Here is a 25,461-nt window from a genome sequence, read left to right as displayed (position 1 = left end):
CCAAGCCTTTCTTCTGAGGCCCACCTGGCTGGGTTCAAACCACTAATCTTTTGGTTAGTACTTGACCACATAACTATTTACACCACCCCAGGATTCCTGCCTGACATATGTTGTTGTCATTGCCATAGAGTCAATCCAACTCAAAGTGACTCTATATGACAGAGTAGAACTGCCTGAAAGGGTTTCCTAGGCTGAAATCTTTATGGGAACATATAGCCAGGTCTTTCTCCCATAGAGCTACTTGTGGGTTCAAACCACCAGCCTTTCAGTTAGCAGCTTAGTGCTTAACCATTGTGCCACCAGGCCTCTTTAGAGCAGACACCAAAGAAATGTGCTGAATAGCTGAACATTCAGGGAATGAGGTAGGCTTCCTCATGAAATGCTAATTCTCACCAATCTCCTGAACTGGGTTCACCTCCTGCAAGTTACAGTGAAGCTGCTCTTCCAGGGTTTGGAGGTGGGCACCTGATGGCTCGTGGGCTGCTCCTAGAGTTCTCTTCTCCTTCACATATTCTTCCTGGTCATGAGCATGGGCTGGGACCTGGTGAAAATACAGGAGAGTTGGGAACCATATATCAGGACATTGTAAGGAGGCCTTCTCAGAGCATAGGAAAAGAAGAACCAAGAAGCTAGCAAAGAAAAAAAAAAAAAAAGGCAGAAAGATTAAGAGCCTACATAAGATGATGTCAGACATAAAGAAATCCTCCTGTCTTCTTGTTGGACCAATACCCCATACTTGCTCCTATAGGTACAAACAACTGTTCTCTCATTTTCCCCACCTGCTCTCCTGGGTCATCCAGCTCTCTCTCTAAATCCTCCAGCACAGTCACTGCTTCCTCTCCATTCATCGGGCGGTGTTCCCGCACCCAGGCCTGGAGCTCCTCGGGCAGGATGGTCAGGAACTGCTCCAGCACCAGCAGCTCCAGGATCTGCTCCTTGGTGTGTATCTCTGGTCTCAGCCACTGATGGCAGAGCTCCTGGAGTCTTCGAAGAGCATCCCGGGGCCCAGGTGTATCCTGATAGCAGAACTGCCTGAAGCGTCTACGAAAGATCTCTCTAGAGTGAGGGTTATTTCTTGGCTGGCTAGATGCTTGCCCACATGTCTGGTTGTCCTCTTGCTTCTTTAACACCACAGTAAGAACTCCCTCTTGCATCTCTAGAGTCTGAAGGGACACGTTTGTGGCCATCTTAGGCCTAACTGTTCAAAAAAGAATCTATTAGTAAGTCCCCCTTGATCTTTTCTTCTTGAAACTGTGAGATCTAAGAAATAATATGCAGAAAAGGAAATGTAAAAATGCAGAAAAGCAAAGGACAGGCAGGCATTTATACAAGACTAGTTACTTTGTATCATGAAAAGAAAACAAACATGAAATGCATGATTAAAAAGAAATACACATACACTCGTTCCCATGAAGCATGAAGTGGATTCTGAATCATAGCATCCCCCATTGAATTTCTGAGGTAGTAAATCTTTATGGAAGTAGATTGCCCAGTCTTCCTTCCACAAAGCAGCTAGTGGGTTTGAACCACCAACCTTCCGGTTAGCAGTCAAATGCCTTAGGTACTACGCCACCAGTGCTCCTTATGCTAAACATAAGGACTAACAAATACTTATGCAAGCAATCCAGGATATCTGATTTAATATGGGGTAGAAAATGAAAAACAAAAAGAAAAAATTAAAATAAAAACAGTTCTATTGATGGATCATCCCAAATAAATATCATCCAAATAAAATAGCTCAGACCAATGTACTAGATTTCCACTTGAATGGCAAGATCCTGCACTGAGAGTAAGCTGTTCGTTGACTAGAGGTAAACAAGTACTTTGGGCCGAGCAATTACAGCTGACACTAAGAATCAAGGAAAAAAGGGAAACAAAAGGGAGGAGGGAGGGAAAGCAAAGATGATAAAAACACAGGAGACTGAAAGAAATGTCCTTGGGGAAGAGAGGCAGAGTGTCTCCAACCAGGTGAAGATGGGAGAGAGAGACCTATGTTTATTTAGACTTATGTAGATGATCTGCAATTGAGACATGATCTTTTAAGTACTCCCTCTTCAGCCTATGAGTCGGGTCTGACTCGACGGCACATAACAACAACAACTTCAGCCTCAAGCTTCATGATTTTAGCTTCATTTCTTCATCTGCAAAATAGGAATTCCAAAACCAACACTGCCTATCTTTCCAGGTTAACATAAGGATCAAATGAGATCGTGAATAAGGAACACAAGCTGGCAACTTGGTAAATTCTAAAGCATTATAAATTACCACTATTGTTATTTTTCTTATAAAAGTTACTGAAAAATTAAATGAATATTCCCAGTGATCTAAACACTAAGGGGAAAGAATCAAAGTGAAGTGGAGTGGTCTCCACTTTTAAAGATATTAAAATGAAATAAATATTAATTTTAATACTTTAAAACAAGGATAAAATTTGCAAGCTCTTTGAAGTTCTTTGAAGGTGGAATGTGGCATTTTATGTAAAATAAAAAGTTACTGCCAATTAATAGGTAAATGTCTGCGATCACTTAAAGCCTCTAAACAAGGATAGTTATCTTTGAGTCAATTAACCCACTGAGACCCCATGTGTGCAGAGAACTGCTCCATAAGGTTTGCAAGGCTGTGACTTTTCAGAAGCATGAAGGCAATTTTCTGAAACAAAACTAACTATGTGAACTAGTAATTTCCAACCACCATTCTTGGGCAGAGGCTTTTAAACTTCTTTTTGACCAGAATATTCAATAAGAAATATTTTATATTGGGACTCAGAACACACATACACATGTGTATAGGAATGTATACATTTGTGAACGTGTGAGGTATATACATGTACAAATAACTGAAACAAAAATTTCACAGAACACTGTTTACACTTACTTTATGTAGCAGACTGTTATGGATTGAATTTTATCCTCAAAAAATATGTGTTGTAAATCCTAACCCCTGTACCTGTGGCTATAATCCCATTTGGGAATAGGTTTCCTTTGTTATGTTAATGACAGTATCGGTTTAGGGTGTGTCGTAATATCTTTTGAGATACAAAAGAGATTAAAGAAACAAGGCAGCAGGCACAGATGGGGGAAGAAAGATGCCATGCCACATGAAGATCACCAAGGAGCCAAGGATCAGCAGCTGAAGGGACAAGGACCTTCCCTCAGAGCCAGAAGAGGTAGCTTTCCCTTAAAGCCAGCACCTTGAATCCAGACTTCTAGCCTCCCAACTGTGAGAAAATAAATTTCTGTTCATTAAAGCCACTCACATGTGGAATTTCTGTTATGGCAGCACTAGATAACTAAGATACATACTACTGATTTTTTAAAATCCTATTTCATTTCTTAAAAACAAAAAAACCCTGTTCACAACATATCACATAGATTTCATGACCCACTAATTGATAATGGCGTGCGGTAAGTGGGTGGGAAGGGAGGGTAAGCCACTAATCAGAGTAGACACGTATTAACTTGGATGAAGGGGGGAAAAAATCACTCAAACATCATTTACAGGGGGAAAAGAAGTTTTTGTTTTAATCTTAAGTAAAATTATTGTAATTTACTGAAAAATGACAACATTCTTAGGTGTTGATATGCATCACCAAATTAAATAACTAAGGATAGAGTATTTCAGTTGCAAAAGAACACTGATCACACCACTAATGAGAAGTTAAATTAATAGTGCCATGATTTGTTATATTTATCAAGGGGAAAAAGTGCTGAGATGAGACAGCATACTTCTGAGTAACCTACCAACATGATGCCCTCCACACATTTTTAACATCTTTGGCATGGTTGAAGTTGGGATCCCTGAGTTCATACTGTCCCCCACTTTTCTTGGTGCTGACACCAGCACTGTGACCACCACATTATCTTTTCTGTCAGAGGTTTTCATACTCCACTCACTCATTCATTCAACAAGTATTTACTCAGAGTATACCTTCCAGGTACTGTTCTAGGCACTGGAGATACAGCTGCAAACAAAACAAAGTGTTTAGTCTCATGGAATTTAAACTAATAACAGTAATAGCTGACATGTATAGCACTTTTATTGTACCAGAAACTTCACTTATATTAACTCATTTAGTCCTCAAAATGATCACAAGTAAGGTACTATTGCTATCCTATATCACAAATGAGAAAACCGAGACAAAATCAACCAAGGTTTCTGAGGCAGAAAGTGGAGAAGCTGGAATTCAAATCAAGCCAGTCTGACGACAGAATCCACAGTCTCTTATTTATTGGGGCAGGGGAAGTGATGAAGTAGGGCAAGGGAAAGGGATCACAGGGAACAGAAAATAATTAAATAGATGTCAAGGGGTGATAAATGCTATGGAGAAAAATTAAGAAAGGTAAAAGGGATGGGGGCTCATCTTCCAGCACTGTATCAGTGCTGTGATACACTGTGTTTTCACTGGTTAATTTTTGGAAGTAGAAGGTCAAGTCTTTCTAGCCTGTCTTAGTCTGGAAGCTCTGCTGGAACCCGTCCATCATGGGTGACCCTGCTAGTATTTAAAATACAAATGGAATAGCTCCCAGCATCACAGCAGCATGCAAGCCACCACAGTATAACAAACTGACAGAGGGTTAGTCAGGGAAAGCCTTTTTGATAAGATGCTATTTGAGCGGAGAACTGAAGTAAGTAAGAAGTAAGTCACATAGCTATGGAGGAAGATCATGCCATGCATAGGAAACAGCAAGGCTCAAATTCTGGGAGGCAGGAGAATGCCTGGATTCCTCAAGAAACATCTAGTTGAACAATGTGGCTGTATCTGAGACAACAAGAAGGAAGTGATAGGAGATGAAGTCAGAAATCGAGAGCTGATTTTGAAAGGCCTAGAATGCCACTGTAAGAGACCTACCTAGCTTGTACTCTAAGCTATGTAGAAATCCATTGGACCTTTTAAGCAGGGTGATAAAATTTTACTTATATTTTAAAAGCATAATTCTGCCTGCTGTGGAAAGAATAGACTTTGGGGAAAAGATGGATACAATTAAGAGGTTATGGCAATAATCCAGGGGAGAGATGATGATGGCTTAAATGATGGTGAGCTCAATTTGTTCTAGAGTGAGCAAGTTTTGAGGTACAAATACCAAATAAGTTAAGAATATATGCTCTCACATTACTCAATTAACCTAGCATGGGTTCAAAGAATTAAATGGCCACTCCTGTGATCTTCTTTTTTCAATCTCTAGGCCCTTGAAAAAGAGTGTTTTTCCCATTTGGTACTGCCCCTGGTTTCAAGTCCAAGGTTTTTCTGTTCATAGACAATGATGCTGATGATCTGAGACCTGCCCATAGGAAATCTCAGTCCAATCATTTTCTGGTATGTGCTATCTCAAATCTTTATTCAGGTTTACTAAGAACAATTTCCCTCTTTGCTCTATATATCCTAAGTTCCCTTTTGCATTCATTCCTCTCATTTTGCTTTTATTTGGTAGCCTGAATACCCAGGTCCTCCACTCTAAACCAAAACCAAACCCACTGCCATTGAGTGGATTTCAAATCATAGCACCCCTACAGGACAGGCCCCATAAGGTTTTCAAGGCTGTAGAGTTTCCAAGACTGCAAATCTTTATGGAAGCAGTCTGCCTCATTTCTCTCCTACAAAGCAGCCGGTGGGTTCAAAACACTGACTTTTTGGTTAGCAGCCCAATGCTTTAACCACAATGCCATCAGAGCTCTACTCTAGACCAGGCCAGTTTAGTTCCTCTTTGAACTTAGTTTCTCTAAAAGCCTCTCTAAGATTTTATAAATGTTCTCTACTGGTCACAAGCACAGAGTTACTAGTTCTCCATTCAGGATCACTTCCCAATTGTAAATCCTGAGTATATAACTAGATAATAGTAACTTCTACTTTAAAAAAAAAAAAATCTGCACATTTTAAAGTTGTTTTTTCCTCAAGCCAAGGTAAACCCAACACCCCCAAATCTACCATCATTCTCATGGAGAGATGCTCTTTACCAAGGATTTGGATGTAAGTGATAACTAAGTACACAATGCAAATATGCTTTTATCGTAATTCAACACCCTTACCACCAAACATTCTCACCTTCAATGACTCCCCACTGCTTATTGGGTGAATTCCACACTCTCCAGCCTGGCTCAACACCAGCTTCCATTATCTGCCCCCACTTTCATTCTCCTCTAGGCCACATGTCAAAGCTCCAGTTATGCTGGAGCTATTCTTTTCTTTTCTTTCTTTCATTTTCATTTTTTTTTTTTTTTTATTATGATCTGGGTGAAAGTTCACAGAGCAAATTCATTGTCCATACAGCAGCTCACATACACTTTGTCTCATGACATTGACTGCAATTTCCCACAATGTAACAGCTACCCTCCCACATCCTCCCCATAGTTATCTCTTCCCTGTGTCCTTCCCTCCCATGTATTCCTGCCCCCTGAGCTGTCTCCCTGTGCATACACAGCCCTTCTATTCCCCCATGATTGATCTCTCCAAGGAGTGTATCTAACTAATGTAAATGTTCAGCTCATATGCCTGTCTTTTGTTTGGCTAGAAGCCACAGGGTGTGTTCAGTTCCAGACCTGAAGGGAAGCTAGGGACCATAGTCTCAGGGGTTCCACCAGGATCTATCAGACCAGAAAACCTGGTTCTTTTTTTATTTTTAATGATTTTGAGTTTTGTTCCACATTGTTCTCCCACTCTATCCAGGATCTCCTACAGAGATCCCCCTCCAAGGGGTTGACAGTGGTAGCCAGGCACCATCTAGTTCTTCTGGTCTCATATAGGCTGAAGATTGCATGGTATACCAGTCCCTTGGACTAATTGTTTCCATGAGTCTTTGGTTTTCTTCATTCTCTTTTGCTCTGGATGAGGAGAGATCCATTGTTTCATCTAGATGGCTGCTTGCAAGCTTTTAAGACCCCAGTTGCTACTCATCAAAGTAAGATGTGGAACAATGTTTTTGTGTAGTATTTTATGCCAATTGAGATTGATGTCCCCTGCGACCACAGTCCCAAGCCTAGAGGTCCAACTACTCCCTCACTCCAGGTAGCTGGCTGTGGCCAAGAAGTGACTACAACCTTGTCCTTTGTCAGCTCTACTTATATACCTGGAAATTCTTACAGAACATACAAATACACTTGTAGAAATATTGTCTGCCAACCCTAATCATGGTCATGGGCACACGGCCCCCTGCATAGACATACCTAATCGTTCAGCCTGTCCACTCATCTGTTGTTGTTGTTGTTGTTATGTGCCGTCGAGTCGGCCCCGACTCATAGCGACCCCTCCTTGGGTTTCCGAGGCAGTATCACTACGGAAGTAGGATTGCCCAACCTTCTATCCACCCTTATATCAATGTTTGCCTTCACTGACAACACAGTACTATACGTATTCTCACTATTCTCTAATCAGGCTTTTCTCATTCCTGCTCTGTGTCCTTGGTCTTAGCCTTCATTTATTCAAACCCTACTCAACCTCTGAAGTTTGATTCAAATCTCACATTCTCTCTCAATTCTTCCTCATCTACTCCAGCCCATCCACTTCCTCCTCCCAGCTTATATCCTCTACTGTCTGACCTGTTACTCTTAGTCACTATCAATCTTTCACTTTTACTTCACAATTAAAAAAAAAAAATCCAAGCAATACACAGGAATATAGAATTCCTGCACCAACTCCTATACCAGAAATGCCAAAAAATCAAACCCACTAACATCGTGTTGATTCCAACTCATAGTGACCCTACAGGACAGAGTAGAAAGGGATCTCAAAAGGTTTCCAGGACTGTAAATCTTTACAGAAGCAGACTGCTCCATCTTTCTCCCAAGGAATAGCTGATGGATTGGAACTGCTAGCTTTTCAGTTAGCAGCTGAGCACTTTAACCATTACCACCAGGGCATTTAATATGAGACATAGCCAATGTAAGAGATTAGAATCTGTACTTTCAGACATTTTCTAGGCATATACAGTCATTCATACACACACATAGCTGATACAGGCCCAAATCTTCCCTATGCATTTAAGTAGGAGATAGTATGAGGTAACAGGGAACACAGACAGATCTGGCTGTAAATTCTAACAATGTCATCTTGGTCAAGTTACTTGATTGATTTTTCTGAGCCTCAGTCTCCTCATGTATGAAATGTGGATGACAACTACCTTGCCAAGTTGAACAATAAAGGAGCGATTCATATAAAGTGGTTTTGCACAAAGCCTGGCACATAATGAACATGCAAATTAACTACTTTTTAATGCGATAATATACAATTTTTGGTAGAATTATGGCTTAATCAGTAGTTGCTATCTTCCCTTGGGGGTAATAGTGAAATTTTTTCTATGGCCCAAAACAAAACATAGGTGGGAAAACACACACACCGGCAGAAATAAAAATGGCCATTTCACCAGGTTTGCAGACACACTCTGACAGACATATCTTCAGATATATACTCCTCTAAAATCTAAAATGATAACTAGAAGCCTAGAATACTGAGATCCAAAGAGGCATAGGACCTGATTCACGAGTGAAATAACTTTCCAGGTTATTCTGTATTAGACTATAAAGCTAACACAGAAGCAGAGAGAGGAGTCAGCATAGCAAAGGGTTTCAGGAAATGGACTCTGGAGCCTGAATGCCTGGATTTCAATCCTGACTACACCCCTTGCAAGCTCTATGACCCTGGGTAAATTACTTAATCTCATGTTATTCTTCAGTGTAAAAAAGGCGGGAAGGGGAGTGACAGGTAGTAACAGTGACTATCTCATAGAGTTATCACCTCAATAAGTTAATATTTAGGAAATGCTTAGAACAGTGCGTGGCTAGCACCAAAAAAAAAAAAAAAAAAACAACTCACTGCCGTGGAGTCCTGCTGGCTAGCACACAGTGCTATGCAAATATTACTCTTAAAATTCAACATAGACTTCGAAAAGCCTTTATGCTGTATGTACCAGATTGAAAGGTCGTGGCACATTATATGACTCTCTCTGCTCATCGTTTAAAATAAGGCCACAGTTGAAAATGACAGATGTTGGAAAATACAAATATTCCTTGATATCCAAATTTATTCGGATCCTAAAATGAAGATGGGGAGAGTTCACAGGGGCATTGGTACTGGGGCAGACTAGTTGATGGACTCAGGGATAGACGAAAGGGGATGGAGGGGAATGTAAAGAGTCTGTTTTTTATGAAATAAGGCCATTTCAGGCTCCGGGCAGGCTCCTCTCCGTCTCATCGTTCCTGCCAAACTCTGGCCAAGAAGCCCCCGCCGCCCTCTCCCCACACTCAGTCCAGGGTTGCAGCACACACACCACCCTTCCGAAAGCCTTCGGCGACAGGTCCCGGCCCTTCAGAAGCCTGGGCTCCGAAGCTCACCGAGGCATCCGTGAAATGACAGGCCAGCTGGCCCTGACCGCGCCACCTCTGAATCCTTGACAACCGCAACCTAGGGAATGCTATACAAAGGCCGGAAGTGCGTCACAGCGCCCAGCTCTCCAGCCGAACAGTAGTTCTAGCTGCGTTCCTTCTAGGAACCCTGGAGGTTTACACACCTCTGTGGTCGCCTAGCCCTATTCCCTCCTTAAAAACAACAAAACAAAACAAAGAAACTATTGAGTCAATTCTAACTCATAGTGACCCAGTAGGACAGAGTAGAACTGCCCCACAGGCTATTTAAGGAACCACATTCCCATTTCTGTTTCTCTCAGGGCTGGTGGGTTTCTCTACCAACCTCTGGCCTTTTAGTTAGCCAACCAGTGCTTAACCACTGCACGGCCAGAGTTCCTATTCCTTCTCTAGGTGTAGTGAAAGGACATAGAGTTCTACACTTTGTTGCACTGTTAGGTGCCCCCCAGTTGGTTCTGACTCATTCCGAGCTTATGTACACAGGAAATATTGCCCTGTCCTGCATAATCTCCACAGTAGTGGGTTTGTTTGAGCCTATTGTTGCAGCCACTGTGTCAATCCATTTCCTTGAAAGTCTTCCTCTTTTTCAGTAACCTACACATATTAACTCACTTATTCTGCATAATAACCCTCTGAGTTGGGTACCATTATCCCATTTTCCAGCTGAGGAAAATGAGGCACATTCCTTCTACATTTATTCAGCATTTCCTGCAAAGAAATGCCCCTCTTCAATTAATTTTTCATTACAATAAATTGAAGGATTGTTTTTAAATTCAGTGTTATACTCAGTTACTGTCATTATTATTTTGATACTCAAAATATTCCAAATTCAGTCAGCGGGAACTCTTTGAGCTGGTTTCGGTGTTCTTTAGCAAGTCCCCGTCAGTTTTTGTTCACTTTCTTAATTTCTCCCACAAGATATTTCAGATTCATTTTGTGCGTTCCCTGGCCTAGATTAGGAATCAGCTGTTGCTCCATGCAGTCATGGTTCCTTTTAGTAGGGAATAGTATATAGAAACCAAGATCTTGATTTGGATAGTAGATAAGCTCATGGCTACTGGGATATGCTTCGAGGCTCCGTGAGTGAACAAGAGCTGGGAAATATATGTGTATTCACGTGTGCATGTGTATGTGCACATGTTTATGTGTACCTTATTGGACAGAACCCAAGGGTTTCTTTATAGAAGCTGACTGCCACATCTTTCTCCCATGGACCGGCTGGTGGGTTGGAACCTCCTTTCATTTAGCAGCCAAGTGCCAGTGGTGTCACGAAAGGGATGCTTGGGGTGGGGGGAGGGTGTAGTGGTGAAGACAACACCAGGTGACACTGTCAGAGAAGGTGACATCAAAATGACTGTCTATAAAATTTTTGTGCGGTGTTTCAGCAGAAATTTATTATTTCTTTAAATAAAAAATCCCTGTTGTTAGTTATAACAGAAACATTTTTTCATAAGCCCAGCTTATATGTATTAATATGCCTATACAAGGTCAAAACTCTATGCTAATTTAGTTTCTGAACCTCCTAAGGTGCTCTGGTAAAAGCTGTCATTATTACCCAATGACAATGATGCTCTGAATCAGTTGGTATTGTCTGTGTGCATTACAACAAAATGCTGTTGTTTTGTGTGTGTGTGTGTGTGTGTGTGATTTGTGTGGAAGCTTACAGAGCAAATTCACTTTCCATTCAGCAGTTCACATACAGTTTGTCTCATGACATTGACTACAAAAATTGTTGTGTTTAGATGGCTGCTTGCAAGCTTTTAAGATCCCAGTCGCCACTTGACAAAGTAGGAGGTGGAACTATGTTTTGTGTAGTGTGTTATCCCAATTGAACTTGATGTCCCCTGCAACTATGGTCCCAAGCCCACAGGTTCAACTACTCACTCCTTCTGGGTAGCTGGCTGTGACCAAGAAGTGACTACAACCTTTCCCTTGTCAGCTCTACTGTACACCTGGGAATTCTTACAGAACATACAAATACACTTGTAGAACCATTGTCCACCAACCCTAACATTTGTTGTACCATTTGACAGTCCCAACAGCAGTGTATGAGAGTCCCAATCTCTCCACATCCTCGCCAGCATTTGTTATTTTCTGTCTTGTTGAACTTTGCTACTAGGGCTTGGTATCTCATTGTTGTTTTGATTTGCATCTCTCTAATGGCTAATGATCATGAGTATTTCTTCATATGTTTGTTGGCCACCTGAGTATCCTCCTTGGTGAAGGGTCTGTTCATGTCTTTTCCCCATTTTTTAATTGGATTATTTGTCTTTTTGTTATTGAGGTGTTGGAGTTTTCTATAAATTCTAGAATTAAGATCCTTGTCAGATATGTCATTGCCAAATATTTTTTCCCAATCTATAGGTTCTCTTTTGATTCTTTTGGAGAAATCTTTGGAAGCACATAAAAATTTAATTTTGAGAAGGTCCCATTCATCTAGTTTCTCTTCTGCTGTTTGTGCATTTTGGGTTATGCTTGATAGTCTTTTTATGCCATATATTGTTGTTGTTCTTAGGTGCCATCGAGTCATTTCCGACTCATAGTGACCCCACGCACAGCAGAACGAAACACTGCCTGATCCCACGCCAGCTCCATGATCCTTTCTATACTTGAGCCCATTGTCGCAGCCACAGTGTCAATCCATCTCGTTGAAGGCCTCCCCCTCTTTCGTCGACCCTCCACCTTACCAAGCATGGCATCCTTCTCCAGGGAATGGTCCCTTCTGACAACACGACCAAAGTAGGTGAGACGAAGTTTGGCCATTCTCACTTCCAAGGAGCATCTCGGCTGAACTTCCTCCAGGACAGATCTGTTACTTCTTTCAGCAGTCCATGGTACTTTCAGCATTCTTTGCCAGCACCACAACACAAAAGCATCAAATCTTCTTCAGTCTTCCTTATTCATTGTTCAGCTCTCACATGCATACTAGGTGATTGAAAATATCATGGCTTGTGTCAGGCACACCTTAGTCCTCAAGAAGACATCCTTGCTCCTCAGCACTTGAAAGAGTTCCTTTGCAGCAGACCTGCTCAATGCTACATGCCATCTAATGTCCTGACTGCTGTTTCCATTGACATCGATTGTAGAACCAAGCAATGTGAATTCTTTGACAACCTCAATCTTTTCTCCATTTATCGTGATGCTGCTTATTGGTCCACTTGTGAGGATTTTTGTTTTCTTTTTATTGAGACATAATCCACACTGCAGACTATATTCTTCAACCTTCATAAGTGCCTCAAGTCATCCTCACTTTCAGCAAGCAAAGTTTGTCAGCGTATCTCAGGTTGTTAATGATTCTTCTTCCAATCCTGATGCCACAAATGCCCTAAATTGGCCCCTAGTTTTTCCTTGAGGAACTTTATAGTTTTAGGTTTCACATTTAAGTCTTTGATCCATCTGGAGTTCATTTTTGTGTCTGGTGTGAGGTACAGATATTGTGTCATTTTTCTGCAAATGGATATCCAGTTTTGGAAGCACCATTTATTAAACAAACATTCTCTTCACGATTTAATGGATTTAGGCGCTTTGTCAAAGATCAGCTGATCATAGGTTGATGGATCTATTTCTGGGTTCTCAATTCTATTCCAATGATCTATGTGTCTGTCATTATACCAATTTCAGACAGTTTTGACTATTGTGGCTGTATAGTATGTTTTGAGATCCAGCAGTGTGAGACCTCCTACTTTATTCTTCTTCTTCAATAGTGCTTTGCTTATTTGAGGTCACTTTCCTTTCCATATAAAGTTAGTGACTGGTTTTTTCCATATCCTTAAAAAATGTTGATGTGATCTGGATTGGGATTGCATTGAATGTATAGATTGCTTTGGGTAGAATTGACATTTTCACAATGTTCAATCTTCCTATCTACGAGCATGGTATGTTCTTCCATTTATGTAGATCTCTTATGGTTTCTTGAAGTAGTTTTTTATAGTTTTCTTTGTACAGGTTGTGAGAGTTGGAGCTGTGTGTCAACTTGTCTGGACCACAATTCTGTGTGGTTTAAGCAGTTGTGATGTGGTTATTCCCATGATGGGATCAGATGAATATGTTTTGAGCAGCCAATCCATTGAAGGGGAGTTTCGCTAGGGGTGTGGCCTGTTTCCAGTGTATTTATGGACATCCTAGGAAAAGAGACACTCTTCTGTGGATCAAAATTTGGTTGTGCTGCCTATAACTGTCCGTGAATGAACAATTCACCATTTGGCCTGGAGATCTTGGATTCGTCATTCATTGGAGTCAACAGCCAGTGTACTGCCTGCCAACCTTGAGCTCCTCAGCCCCTGCAGCTGCGAGAGTCAGGAAAAACCTCCAGCTTGATGTTTGATCCAAGAACTTTGGATTTTCCAGCTTCTATAAGTGTGTGAGCCATTTTCATAAGATAAATTTCAATTTCTCTCTATATATAAGTTTTACTGGTTTTGTTTCTCTAGAGAACCCAGTCTAACACATAGGTCTTTTGTGTCCCTGGTAAGATTTATCCCCAAGTATTTTATTTTTTTGCTAGCTATTGTAAATGGTATTGATTTCCTTATTTCTTTTTCAGCAATCTCTTTGCTAATGTGAGGAATCCAACTGATTTTTGGATGTTGACCTTGCACCCTGCCATGGTGCTAAATCTCTCAATTAGTTCCAGTAGATTTTTGGCAGTCTCTTGGGTTTTCTGGGTGTAGGATCATAACATCTGCAAATAGAGATCGTTTGACTTCTTCCTTACCAATTTGGATGCCTTTGATTTCCCTTTCTTGCCTTGTGGCCCTGACTAGGACTTCTAGTACGCTGTTGAATAGAAGTGGTGATAGAGGACATCCTTGTCTGGTTCCTGTTTGCAAGAGGAATGATTTCAGTCTCTTTCAATTGAGAATAACGTTGGCTGTTGGTTTTGCATATATGCCCTTTATTATGTTGTGTAATGTCCCTTCTATTCCTATTTTGCTGAGAATTTTGATCAGGAATAAGTGTTGGATTTTATCAAATGCCTTTTCTGCATCTATTGATATGATCCTTTGTTTTATTTATGTGGTATTTGACTGTATTAGACTGGGTTCTCTAGAGAAATAAAACTAGCAAACTTATATATAGAAAGAAGAGAAATTTATCTTAGGAAAATGGCTCACACACTCTTATAGAAGCTGGCAAGTCCAAAGTTCTTGGATCAAACGTCAAGCTGGAGGCTTTTCCTGACTCTTGCAGCTGCAGGGGCTGAGGAGCTCAAGGTTGGCAGGCAGTATACTGGCTGTTGACTCCAACGAATGACGAATCCAAAATCTTCAGGCCGAATGGTGGATTGCTCGTTCACAGACAGTTGGGGAAACTTTCCATCCTCTGATACTAGGGGTTTTTAATGTGCTCTTTTGTTCTAGAAACGTAAGGGTAGATACGGTACTTTTTTCGAGTTTTCTAGTTTGTCTTAATTTTTTATGGCTTGTGATTCATTTCCTTCATCCAAATATATAAAAACATGTATGCTCTTAAACAGGTTGGGCAATCTACTTCCGTAGTGATAAACGCCTCGGAAACCCAAGGAGGGATTGCTATGAGTAGGGTCTGACTTGCCTCGACAGCACATAACAACAATAACAACATGCTCTTTAAAAAAAAAAAAAAAAAGCGAGAAAGTAATTGATAGACTATTTGATATGACAGAACTAAGGAGAGGCCGACTCAACGGCACATAACAACAACAACAACATAGTTTATTACATGATTCCACTGTGATAATGTTTATGAGACCATGGAAGTGTAAACTCTCAATGCTGATCTAACCAAAAAGAGTTAAGAGTATTTGAGTATTTGGATGGTGAGGCATAGATTTCTCTCTCTCTCTCTCCCTTTCCCTCCCCACCCCCTCCTGCTTTCTGTTTGTTATGTAAGGGTTAAAAGTTCTCATTTTTAAAAAATAGTAATTGATAATTAGGTGATTTTAAGATAGGAAAATGCAAATAAGAGTAAAAGCTTGTTTTTAAGAAATATGGATAAGTAGAAGAAAATGATGAAGTTATTCAAATTTTGTTGCCTCAGGGGGACAGGAATTGGGAATGAGGAGTAACAAGGATAGAAGTGGCTGTTTTTCATTGCAAGCTTATAGTATTATTTGATTTCTTTAACTTTGAGCACATATTTCATTAATATAAGTGAAAATTAAATAAGAAGAAATTGAAAACTTAATATTTATAAATAGTGATGAAGGGCATTAGAGAGAAATGCATTGATTCAAAGGGTAAAAAGCACATATCATTACTTTTTGCAGCATTGGGTACATAAAGTGGTGCAGTGATAAATTGGGTAGTGAAAACAACCTGGGTCCAGAGTATGGAAAATCTTGAAAATTAGATTAAGGAATCTGATGAAAAGAAAAAAGTTTCAAGAGGGGTGTAAAATGATTGAAACAGCACTTTAGGATGTTTAATATGACAGCATAATAAGGAATTTTAAAAGGAGAAACAGAAGGTTGGAAAGATACTGGAAGAGTCTAAGGGAGAGAGACAAACCATTAGCTAGGATAATGACAGTGGAAATCAAGAGCAAGGTGTGAGCACAAGATAGAGGAAGGAATTGAAAAACACTTTGAAGTTTTAACCCAACGTGCTGGAAGAATGGAGATGCAATGAACAGAAAAGGACCTCTATGTAAGAATTTATTAGAATAGATGATTTCATCAAAAAAGACTTCTTAGGAACGGTGAATTTTAAGTTCGGCCTTTAAGAACCAACATTGAGAGTCCATTCATCAAAGGATGGATTCTCGACTGTCCTGCATGCTTCTAGCTCAATTTGACCAAATTACCCATCCACAAAATATCCTGCAACTTCCTGAATCCATGACTAGGGTGGTTTGTTGCAGCTATTTAACCACAAATGCAAGGGTAGGGACAGATACAGGGGCAAGCAGAGGCAGTAGCAAACAGTATGTCTTCAAAAACAGAACAAATGACAATTTGATAGAAGTCCATGCATTTGCATATTAAATAGCAGAAGAAAGAATAAAACAAAATCCTGCCCCTCCTGCAAAAAAAAAAAAAAAAAAAAAAAAAACTGCAATATTTTGGCTTATCAGGCATTGCATATATTGTTTGATCTTTAAATTAATGTTCAAAGTATTTGGATTTTAGAGGGGTGATTTCCTGTGCATCTTGCTAGATCTTTGGGACATATTTCTGTAATTGAGATGAAGAGATGACAGCCATTGGTCTAGTATAATAAGAATTCATTTAGCTCATTGAGACTCTTAGCCTGCCAGATCTGATCCAAAACTCAGAGCCCACAGTTTCTCTTTCAAAACAAAATAAAACAATGCAAAAATCAACTCCATCCTAGGCTCATGTGACTAGAAAGAGACATCACCAGAACTTCTCATTTGGACTTGTATTAAGCAAGTGTCTTTAGCTATGGAAGCGTATTTAACAGAAAGACTACAGAAGGGTTGGATTGCAAAAGTCTTAAGAGAGGGAAGCAGGTACCTGCAGTCTAGGCTCTGATAAGAGCCACCAAAGATCTTGATTTGGCAGGGAGAGTGCAGGTAATTCTGTAGGCAAAGGATATTCTCTCCTGGTTCCAGATCTGTTTCAAAGGCAGATAAAACCAGTTCTCACCCAGTGTGCCGGTGATCTTTTAGCGGCTGCCACTGGGGAATGAGTCTCCCTGGAGAATCAGCATCAGTCTTTACAGTTTTATTTGTGGTTACAGATTGCACGATTTCTTCCATGCATGATCCTCATGTTAACAGCAAGGGAGAGCAGGATTTAACCCATCAATTTTCAGAAAGCAAGCAAATACTGTGTTAATAGTGATGATGATGATGACTATAAGAGCTTAACTATATCCTACACACTTCATATGAATCATCTTATATTATGCTCCTAATAACTCCTTGAGGTGCATACTATTATTACCCTCATTTTATATATAAAAAATTTGAAGCTTAAAGAAGGTAAGTTTACAGAGCTCACCAGTTTCCAAAACTCAAACACCAGGTGAATCCTTGCAAATGCCATGAGTAAATATTGTATATTTTACATCTATACTGTTTGAGTACATGCCTCTTTGGTCTTTTCAATCAAATTGAAAGCACTTTGGGGACAAAGGTATATGTCTTCTTTTCAACTGGCTTAAGTACAGTGCTAATCAAAGTAAGACCTTCCTTTTATTTCTTACAAGGGCTGGTACAATACAATTCACCTCTATCATACGAAGACTTTCTCAGAGCAAGCTACTCCTCAGTCACTCCTCTAAGGCAGAGCTGAAAAAGGAACTTAAAAAGTGCTTTAAAGATCAAATCCAAGCTTAACTGTGTGACATGGGGATTTTCCCAATACTTTTATCTCAAGGTCACATTGCTTCGTATCCATAAGGCTCCCTTCCCAAGCTGCACTTTGGAAGTTATTAGCTTCTGCTATGCCTAAAATTGTTGCTCAGAATTATGTCCTATAACCCTCTCTTTTCCTACTTTTAAATGTAAATAATCAGGGAATGGAGTGAGCATGCCCAACCAGAAGATGAGTAGAGCCCAAGAGATAGGTAGACTCAATCCATTTATATGACCTGCTCATTTCTTCATTGAGAACCTCCTGCATGGATTCCTGAGGCTCCGTTTTACATTTTACTCCTCCATGACATAAATGAGTTAAACAAATATTTACTTACCTGGTATTTTCTCCTTTCAGAAAACATAGAGTTCTCTGGCTGCCTAATCTATGAGGCAAAGGTTTGAAACTAGTCTAAGTGTTTAATTTTGTTTACCTCTGTGGACAAAAGTTTTATCCCTAACTCTAATTAAATAGAAGATAGATGTCATGAGAAAAGCATGTGATTTAGAGTTGGATAGAGCTGGATTTGAAACTAAACTTTGTCACTTACTGGCTACATTACCTTGAATATCACTGAACCTGTTTCCTCTCTTCAAAGATTTAATTATAATATGTATTTGACAAGATTATTGAGTTGATTAAATGATTGTGTTTCTGAAAACACCTAGAATATAAAAGACTTCCAATAATTCTAGCTCCTCATCTCTCTTGATAATAAGAGGGTAGTGAATGTTCATCAATTAGTACAAATGTGCTAATGCATGGGTGGGTTTCACATTTATTTCAGCTCTGTACATAGTATTTTAAGCTGGAGGCTTGCATATTGATTCATTTGCTTCAAAATTACATGGTTCTTGTTTAAAATGCAGACATCTGAACCCTTCACCAAACAGGAATGAAAAACCTCAGGGATAAGTCTCAAGAAACTGTATTTAAACTAGTTCCCTAAGTGATTCAAATGTTTAAGCTTGGGAATAAATGCATTATAGGAACATTCTGTTTATTAAGTTTGGGAACTAAGTTTGGTTTCCAGTGGGCCCAATTTGTTTATTTCTTTTGGGGCTAAAACCCATCTGTGAAGCCTAAGGGCATGTAAGCAAATAAAAATTATTGTTGTTACAATTTTAGTGGTATTTGGAAAATCAAATGTAAAACAGGGAGCATAATGTTGGGTTCTCTAGAATCAATAAACAATATGAGTTTTCTGAAAATAGCTTTAAGTATGGTGAACATTTCTATTGCCCACCCATACACATACATCCAACAAAAGAGGACAGCAAAGAGTTTCAACAAAGATGTCACAACATTTTTTTTGTATTTTTATTGTGATTTGAGTGCTAGTTTACAGAGCAAGTTCATTTTCCATACAGCAGTTCATACACATTTTGTGTGATGACGTTGACTACAATTCTTTGCAATGCTAGAGCTCTCTTCCCACTTCCTCCCTGTAGTTACCTCTTCCCTGTGTCCTTCCTTCCCATGCTCTCCCACCCCCTAAGCTATATCCCTGTGCAAACACCACCCTTCTGTTCTCCCACAATTGACTGATCACTCCAAGGAGTATATCAACCTGATATAAATGTTTACCCTATATGCCAGTCTATTGTTTGGCTGGAAGCCACAGGAGTGAGTTCAGTTCCAGACCTGAAGGGAGGTAACTAGGGACCCCCAGAGGTCTCACCAGGCTCTATCAGACCAGCAAACCTGATCTTTTGTTTTGTTTTGTTTTTCTTGAGTTCTGTTCCACATTGTTCTCCATCATTTAGTCTTTCTGGTCTCATGGCCATATAGGCTGAGGATCATATGGTCTACTAGTCCCCTGGACTAATTGTTTCCATGTATCTTTGCTTTTTTTCAGTCTTTGTTTTGGACGAGGAGAGACCCATTGTTGCATCTAGATGGCTGCTCACAAGCTTTTAAAAACCCAGTCGCTATTCACCAAAGTAGGATGTAGAACAATGTTTTTGTATAGTATGTTATGCCACTTCAGCTTCATGTACCCTGAAACCATGGTTCTGATCCCACAAGCCCAACTACCCACTCCCTCAAGGTAACTGGCTGTGCCCAAGAAGCAACCACAACTTTGTGCCTTGTCAGCTCTACTATACACCCAGACGTGCTCACAGTAAATACAGATACTCTTGTAGAAACATTGTCTGCCAACCCTATGCAAGGTCATAGGCCCACTCCCCCCTGCCTAGACATACCTGTCATTCAGTCTGTCCATCCATCTATCCACCCGTAGATCAATGCTTGCTATGACTGACAAGGCAGTACTGTACATACAAAAGGGTTTATCTTTGTTGTCTGTACTTCTTATTTACCTCTCTATGTCTTTCTCTTCTTCAATGCCACCATGTTGATCACTCACTTTTGATACATTGCCTTTCCCTTCACCCAAATCAATACTTGTCTCTACCTATCTAGCAGTGTTCCTTCCCCTCCCCTCCCATCCCATCCCAGATGTCACAACATTTCAAAGAGAGCTAAAAGAAATTAAGAAAATGATAGAAGCTATGAATGATTAGTATAAATAAGAATTATAAAAACTCAGTTCCCGTAAGATGGTGAAATAGGTGGACAAACCACACAGACCCCCTTCAACAAAGAAAAGGGGAACCAATTAACACAGATACAGAAGATAATCCTGGAGCCCTGAGCTTTGAAGGGAAGGATACAGAAGCGGACTGGACTCTAACTAGTGAAAAAACTGCATGAAAACACTGAAAAAGGAGACATATGGAACTGTGATCTGTCAGTGTTCCTGACAGCACAGACAGCTTGGATATTGCCAAGTGGTATTGAGACCTGAGAACTGACCTAAAGATCAGCCCTGCTAGCCAGGGGCTCCACAGATGACTGCACTGGTGGCTGGTGAATAAAAGGAGAAGCAGTGAAGAGGAAGATGGGCTGAGCCATGGACTTTTGGCTGTCCCAAGCAGCCATTCTTAATGTTTACAAGTGGTGCAACCACTATGGATATTTAAAGCAAGAGTGTTCTCCCAGATTCCAGGGACCTATGAATGGGCTCCATTTGCCAGGGACTTGCAAGGATGTTCCAAACATGAACACTGGAAAGGTGCAACAGTCTCCTTATTACTCTCATACCTCACACTCACTTGGCGAATGGAGGTGTGGCCATCCATCACTCCCAACCACCTTCTGGGCTGGCAGGAATTCCATACCAGTCTGTGTGCTCCAATGGAGCCTGGGTGCCCTGGCCCTCCTTGCCCAGATTTTTTTTTTCCTTTATCTTTAGTTTGTTTGTTTTTTGTGTTTTAAAATGTTTATTATTTTTTTCATACTTTTTATTATTATTCTTTATTCTTCCCATCCCAGGTTCTACTTTTCAGCTTTCTCTCTCTTCCCTGTTCCTGGTTCCCATTTTTTTTTTCTTTCTCATGGTTCTCCCCATTCCTTATTTTTCGTTTTGCATTTTCCCATTTTTTCTTCATTATCCTCCTTCACTATCTCTTTTCTCCTATTGTCCCCCTGCAGATAATGCAGGTTTTTCTTTCTTTTCTTTTTTTTTTTTTTTGGTAATTGTTCCTGTGTGTTTATGCAGTGTGTTTTTGTCCGCTTGCTTTTACTTTTTTTGATGGTTTTTTAATTGTTGTTTCTGTCTGACTGAGGGGGAGACAGCAACCGTGCCCATATGATGCAACCACACCCACACCTCCTGCAACACCACTTACTGAGAGCCACCACTTCCTTCTCCACCAACTGGGCAACAATAAACACCACCAAGAAGAGCCTGACTCACCTTTAACTGCTCTTCACAAATGGTTAACAGAGATCTAAATACAATAATGTCACAATGTCTCAGGGACAATAGATCATCACAGTCCACACAAAGAAGCAAGATAAAGTGGTAGAAACAGGGAGCAGGATACAGACCCAGAACACATCCCTAAGGAAGAAGAAGCATTGGAACTCCCTGATAAGGAATTCAAAAGAATTATACTTAGGTAACTTCAAAGGATTGAAAGATACATCAAGGAAAACACTGACGAAACCCTAGAACAATTTTGGAAGGAAATACAAGAACAAAATGACAAAACAAATGAAACATTAGAAATGATACAAAATCTTAGAAATTCAGAAGATTAATACTAAATTTTCAGAAATACATAACACATTGAAAGGGCAAAGGAGTAGAATTGAATTGATGGAAGATAGAATTAATGAGATTGAAGACAAATACCTCAATACTTCTTTGGAAGGGATCAATCAGAAAAAGATCAAAACAAAATTAAGAAAGCCTTAGGTTCATGTGGGATACCATCAAAAGGAATAACCTATGAGTAATCAGAATTCCAGAACAGGAAGAGAAAAAGAAAACCACTGAGAAAATTGTCCAAGATTTTTTGGAAGAGAACTTCCCAGATATGATGAAAGATGAGAATATATCCACTCAGGAAGTCCAATGAACCCCAAACAGGATAGACTCCAAAAGAAAATCACCGAGACATATCATCATCAACCTCATCAAAACCAAAGACAAAGAAAGAATCCTGAAAGCAGCATAGGAAAAATGAAAAGTTGCTTATAAAGGAATAAGCTCTGATTTCTTGGCAGAAACCATGAAAGTGAGAAGGCAATGGGATGGTATATATAAAACCTTGAAAGAGAAAAATTGCCAACCAAGAATTATATATCTAGCAAAACTGTCCCTCAAGTATGATAGTGAAATTTGGAGATTTCCAGATAAGCAGAAACTAAGGGAATTTGTTAAAAGCAGAGCAACCTTACAAGAGATCCTAAAGGCAGTCCTTTATATAATAACAAACAAAATATATAAACAATGAGATTTATATAATAGCAAAAAAAAAAAAAAAAAGCAAACAAAAACCAATCATTAATACACAAGATGGCATAACCCAGAAACCAACACAGCTATGGAAGCATCCAAAGTAAAATAAGCTTACACAATTGTAAACAGGGAACCAGAGACATCAATTGGCAAATGAGAAGAACTAAAAATGAGAAAGAGGGGAAAAATAGTGTAGTTACAGAACTTCTAAATGATGAGGAAGTTGAGAGAGTTGAAAGATAGAATGAACTGTTCTAAACTTGGGGAGAAAATTATAAATCACAGAGTAATCTCAAAGAAAAATAATAAACCTTCACATCACAATAAAAAAGAGGGCAAGCACAAATACCCAGCAAATCTAAAACAATAGCAACAAAGGAAAAGATAACACAACTCATAAACATAATGAGCTCAGCACAGAAAATTAGATGGAACAAAGAAACCAGAAACACCATGAAAAAACACATAACAAAATGACAGCAACTGATTCATGCTTGTCGATAATTACACTGAATGTCAATGGATTAAATGCACCACTCAAGAGATGGAGAGTGGCAGACAGGATAAGAAAGCATAATGCATCAGTATGCTATCTACAAGAGACACACCTTAGAGACAAAGACAAAATAGACTAAAAATGAAACGTTGGAAAAGGATACATTAAGCAAATGGCAACCAAAAAAGAGCAGGAGTGGCAATATCAATTTCTGATAAAATATGACTTTAAGACAAAAACCACCATAAGAGACAAGGAAGGACATTATATAATGATCAAAGGATCAATTGAACAAGAAGATATAACCATAATAAATATCTATGGACCCAAGGAAAGAGCCCCAAAATACATAAATCAGACTTTAACAGAATTGAAAAGGCAAATAGATGACTCCCCAGTCATATTAGGAGACTTTAATATTACCACTTTCAATGAAAGATAGAATGACTGGAAAGAAACTCAACAAAGACATAGAAAAGCTAAACAATACAGTCCACCAAGTTGACCTTATAGACATCTATAGAACATTTCACCCAACAACAGCATAATATATATTCTTTTCCAGTTCTCATGGACTATTCTCTATGATGGACCATATGTTAGGCCATAAAGCAAGCCTTAATAAATTTGAAAACATTAAAATACTGCAAAGCATCTTCTCAGATCACAGTGCTATCAAATTAGAAATCAAAAATAGGAAGATCAACAGAAAAAGAGCAAACACATGGAAACTGAACAATACCCTCCTTAAGAACAAATGGGTAAGAGAAGAAATAAAAAATGAAATTAAAAAATTTCTTGAATCAAATGAGAATGAAAACACAATATACCAAAATCTTTGGGATACAGCAAAAACAGTGATCAGAGGCAAATTTATAGCAATAAATGCACACATCAAAAAAGAAGAGTGAGCCAAAATCAACACTTTAAACCAACATTTCCAACAATTAGAAAAAGCACAGCAAGAAAAGCCTACAGTCACCAGAAGAAAGGAAATAACCAATATTCGAGCAGAAATCAATGATACAGAAAATAGAAAGACAATAGAAAAAAATCAACAAGTCTAGAAGTTGGTTTTTTGAAAAAATTTAAAATTGACAAACCACTGGCAAATTTCCAAAAGAGTCAAAAGAGAATCTACAGATTGGGAAAAAAATATTTGACAATGACATATCTAACAAGGGACTTATCTCTAGAATTTATAGAAAACTCCAACACCTCAACAACAAAAAGACAAATAATCCAATTTAATAAATGGGCAGTAGACATGAATAGAGACTTTACCAAAGAGGATATCAGGCAGTCAACAAACATATGAAGAAATGCTCACAATCATTAGCCATTAGAGAGATGCAAATCAAAACAACAATGAGATACTATCTTGCCCCAGCACTAGTAGCAAAGTTCAACAAGACAGAAAATAACAAATGCTGGTGAGGATGAGGAGATTGGGACTCTCATACACTGTTGGTGGCACTGTCAAATAATACAACTACTGTGGAAAGCAACATGGAGATTCTTTAAAAAGTTGGAATTAGAATTACCATTTGACCCAGCCATTCCATTGCTAGGTATATATCCTAAAGAAGTGAGAGGTAGGACAAGAACTGATATGTGCATACCCATGTTCATTGCAGCACTATTTACAATAGCCAAAAAATAGAAACAACTTAGGTGCCCATCAACAGAAGAATGTATAACCAAACACACATACACACAATGAATACTGTGCAATCCTAAAGAATAATGTAGAATCTGCAAAACACTGCATAACATGAATGAACTTGGGGGATATTATGCTGAGTGAAATAAGTCAGTCACGGAAGGACAAATATTGTATTAGTCCATTACTGTAAAAAGTCAAGGAGAGGTTTATTCATGAAAGGAAACTTTCTTTGTTAGTTACCAGGGGTGGGAGGAAGGGAGGGAACACTGTTAGATAGGTAGAGACAAGTATTGATTTGGGGGAAGAGAAGGGCAATGTACTAAATGTGAGTGATCAACACAGTGACATTGAGGAAACAGAAGACATAGAGAGGTGCATGGGAGGTACAGACAACAAAGATGAGCCCTTTTGCACATACACTACTGTGTTGTCAGTGAAAGCAAACATGGCTATATGGGTGGATAGATGGGTGGACAGGCTGAACTATTAGGTATGTTTATGTGGGGGGAGGAGTGTGCACATGACCATGTATAGGGTTTAAAGACAATGTTTCTACAAGTGTGTTTGTATATCCTGTAAGAATTCCCAGGTATGTAACAGAGCTGACAATGGACAAAGTTGTAGCCACTTCATGGCCACAGCTACCCAGTGGGAATAAGCAGTTGGACCTGTGGGCTCGGGACCATAGTTGCAGGGGACATCAAGCTCAACTGGCATAACATACTACACAAAAACATTGTTCCACATCCTACTTTGTTGAGTAGTGACTGGGATCTTAAAAGCTTGCAAGCAGCCATCTAGATACAACGATGGGTCTCTCTTTGTCCAGAGCA

At 39.4% G+C, this 25,461-nt stretch overlaps 1 protein-coding gene across 1 annotated transcript in view; it reads right to left on the bottom strand.

The window, feature by feature from the left end:
* The window catches only part of LOC103210580 (zinc finger and SCAN domain-containing protein 23), a 2,201-nt gene extending 1,014 nt beyond the window's left edge, over positions 1-1,187 (bottom strand). Inside the window, exons 1-2 of the mRNA XM_007956495.2 lie at positions 780-1,187; positions 394-541 (exon numbers count right to left, since the gene is read on the bottom strand). Of these exons, the coding sequence (XP_007954686.1) occupies positions 394-541; positions 780-1,187 (556 nt within the window). The remainder of the gene's footprint in view (positions 1-393; positions 542-779) is intronic.
* Positions 1,188-25,461: the final 24,274 nt, after the last annotated feature.

This window comes from Orycteropus afer, unplaced genomic scaffold (genome assembly GCF_000298275.1).
Source record: "Orycteropus afer afer isolate SDZICR_OR568_19922 unplaced genomic scaffold, OryAfe1.0 scaffold00627, whole genome shotgun sequence".
Classification (NCBI taxonomy): domain Eukaryota; kingdom Metazoa; phylum Chordata; class Mammalia; order Tubulidentata; family Orycteropodidae; genus Orycteropus; species Orycteropus afer.
The sequence above is the reverse complement of the archived record's forward strand: the minus strand, read 5'-3'. Positions and strand labels throughout refer to the sequence as shown.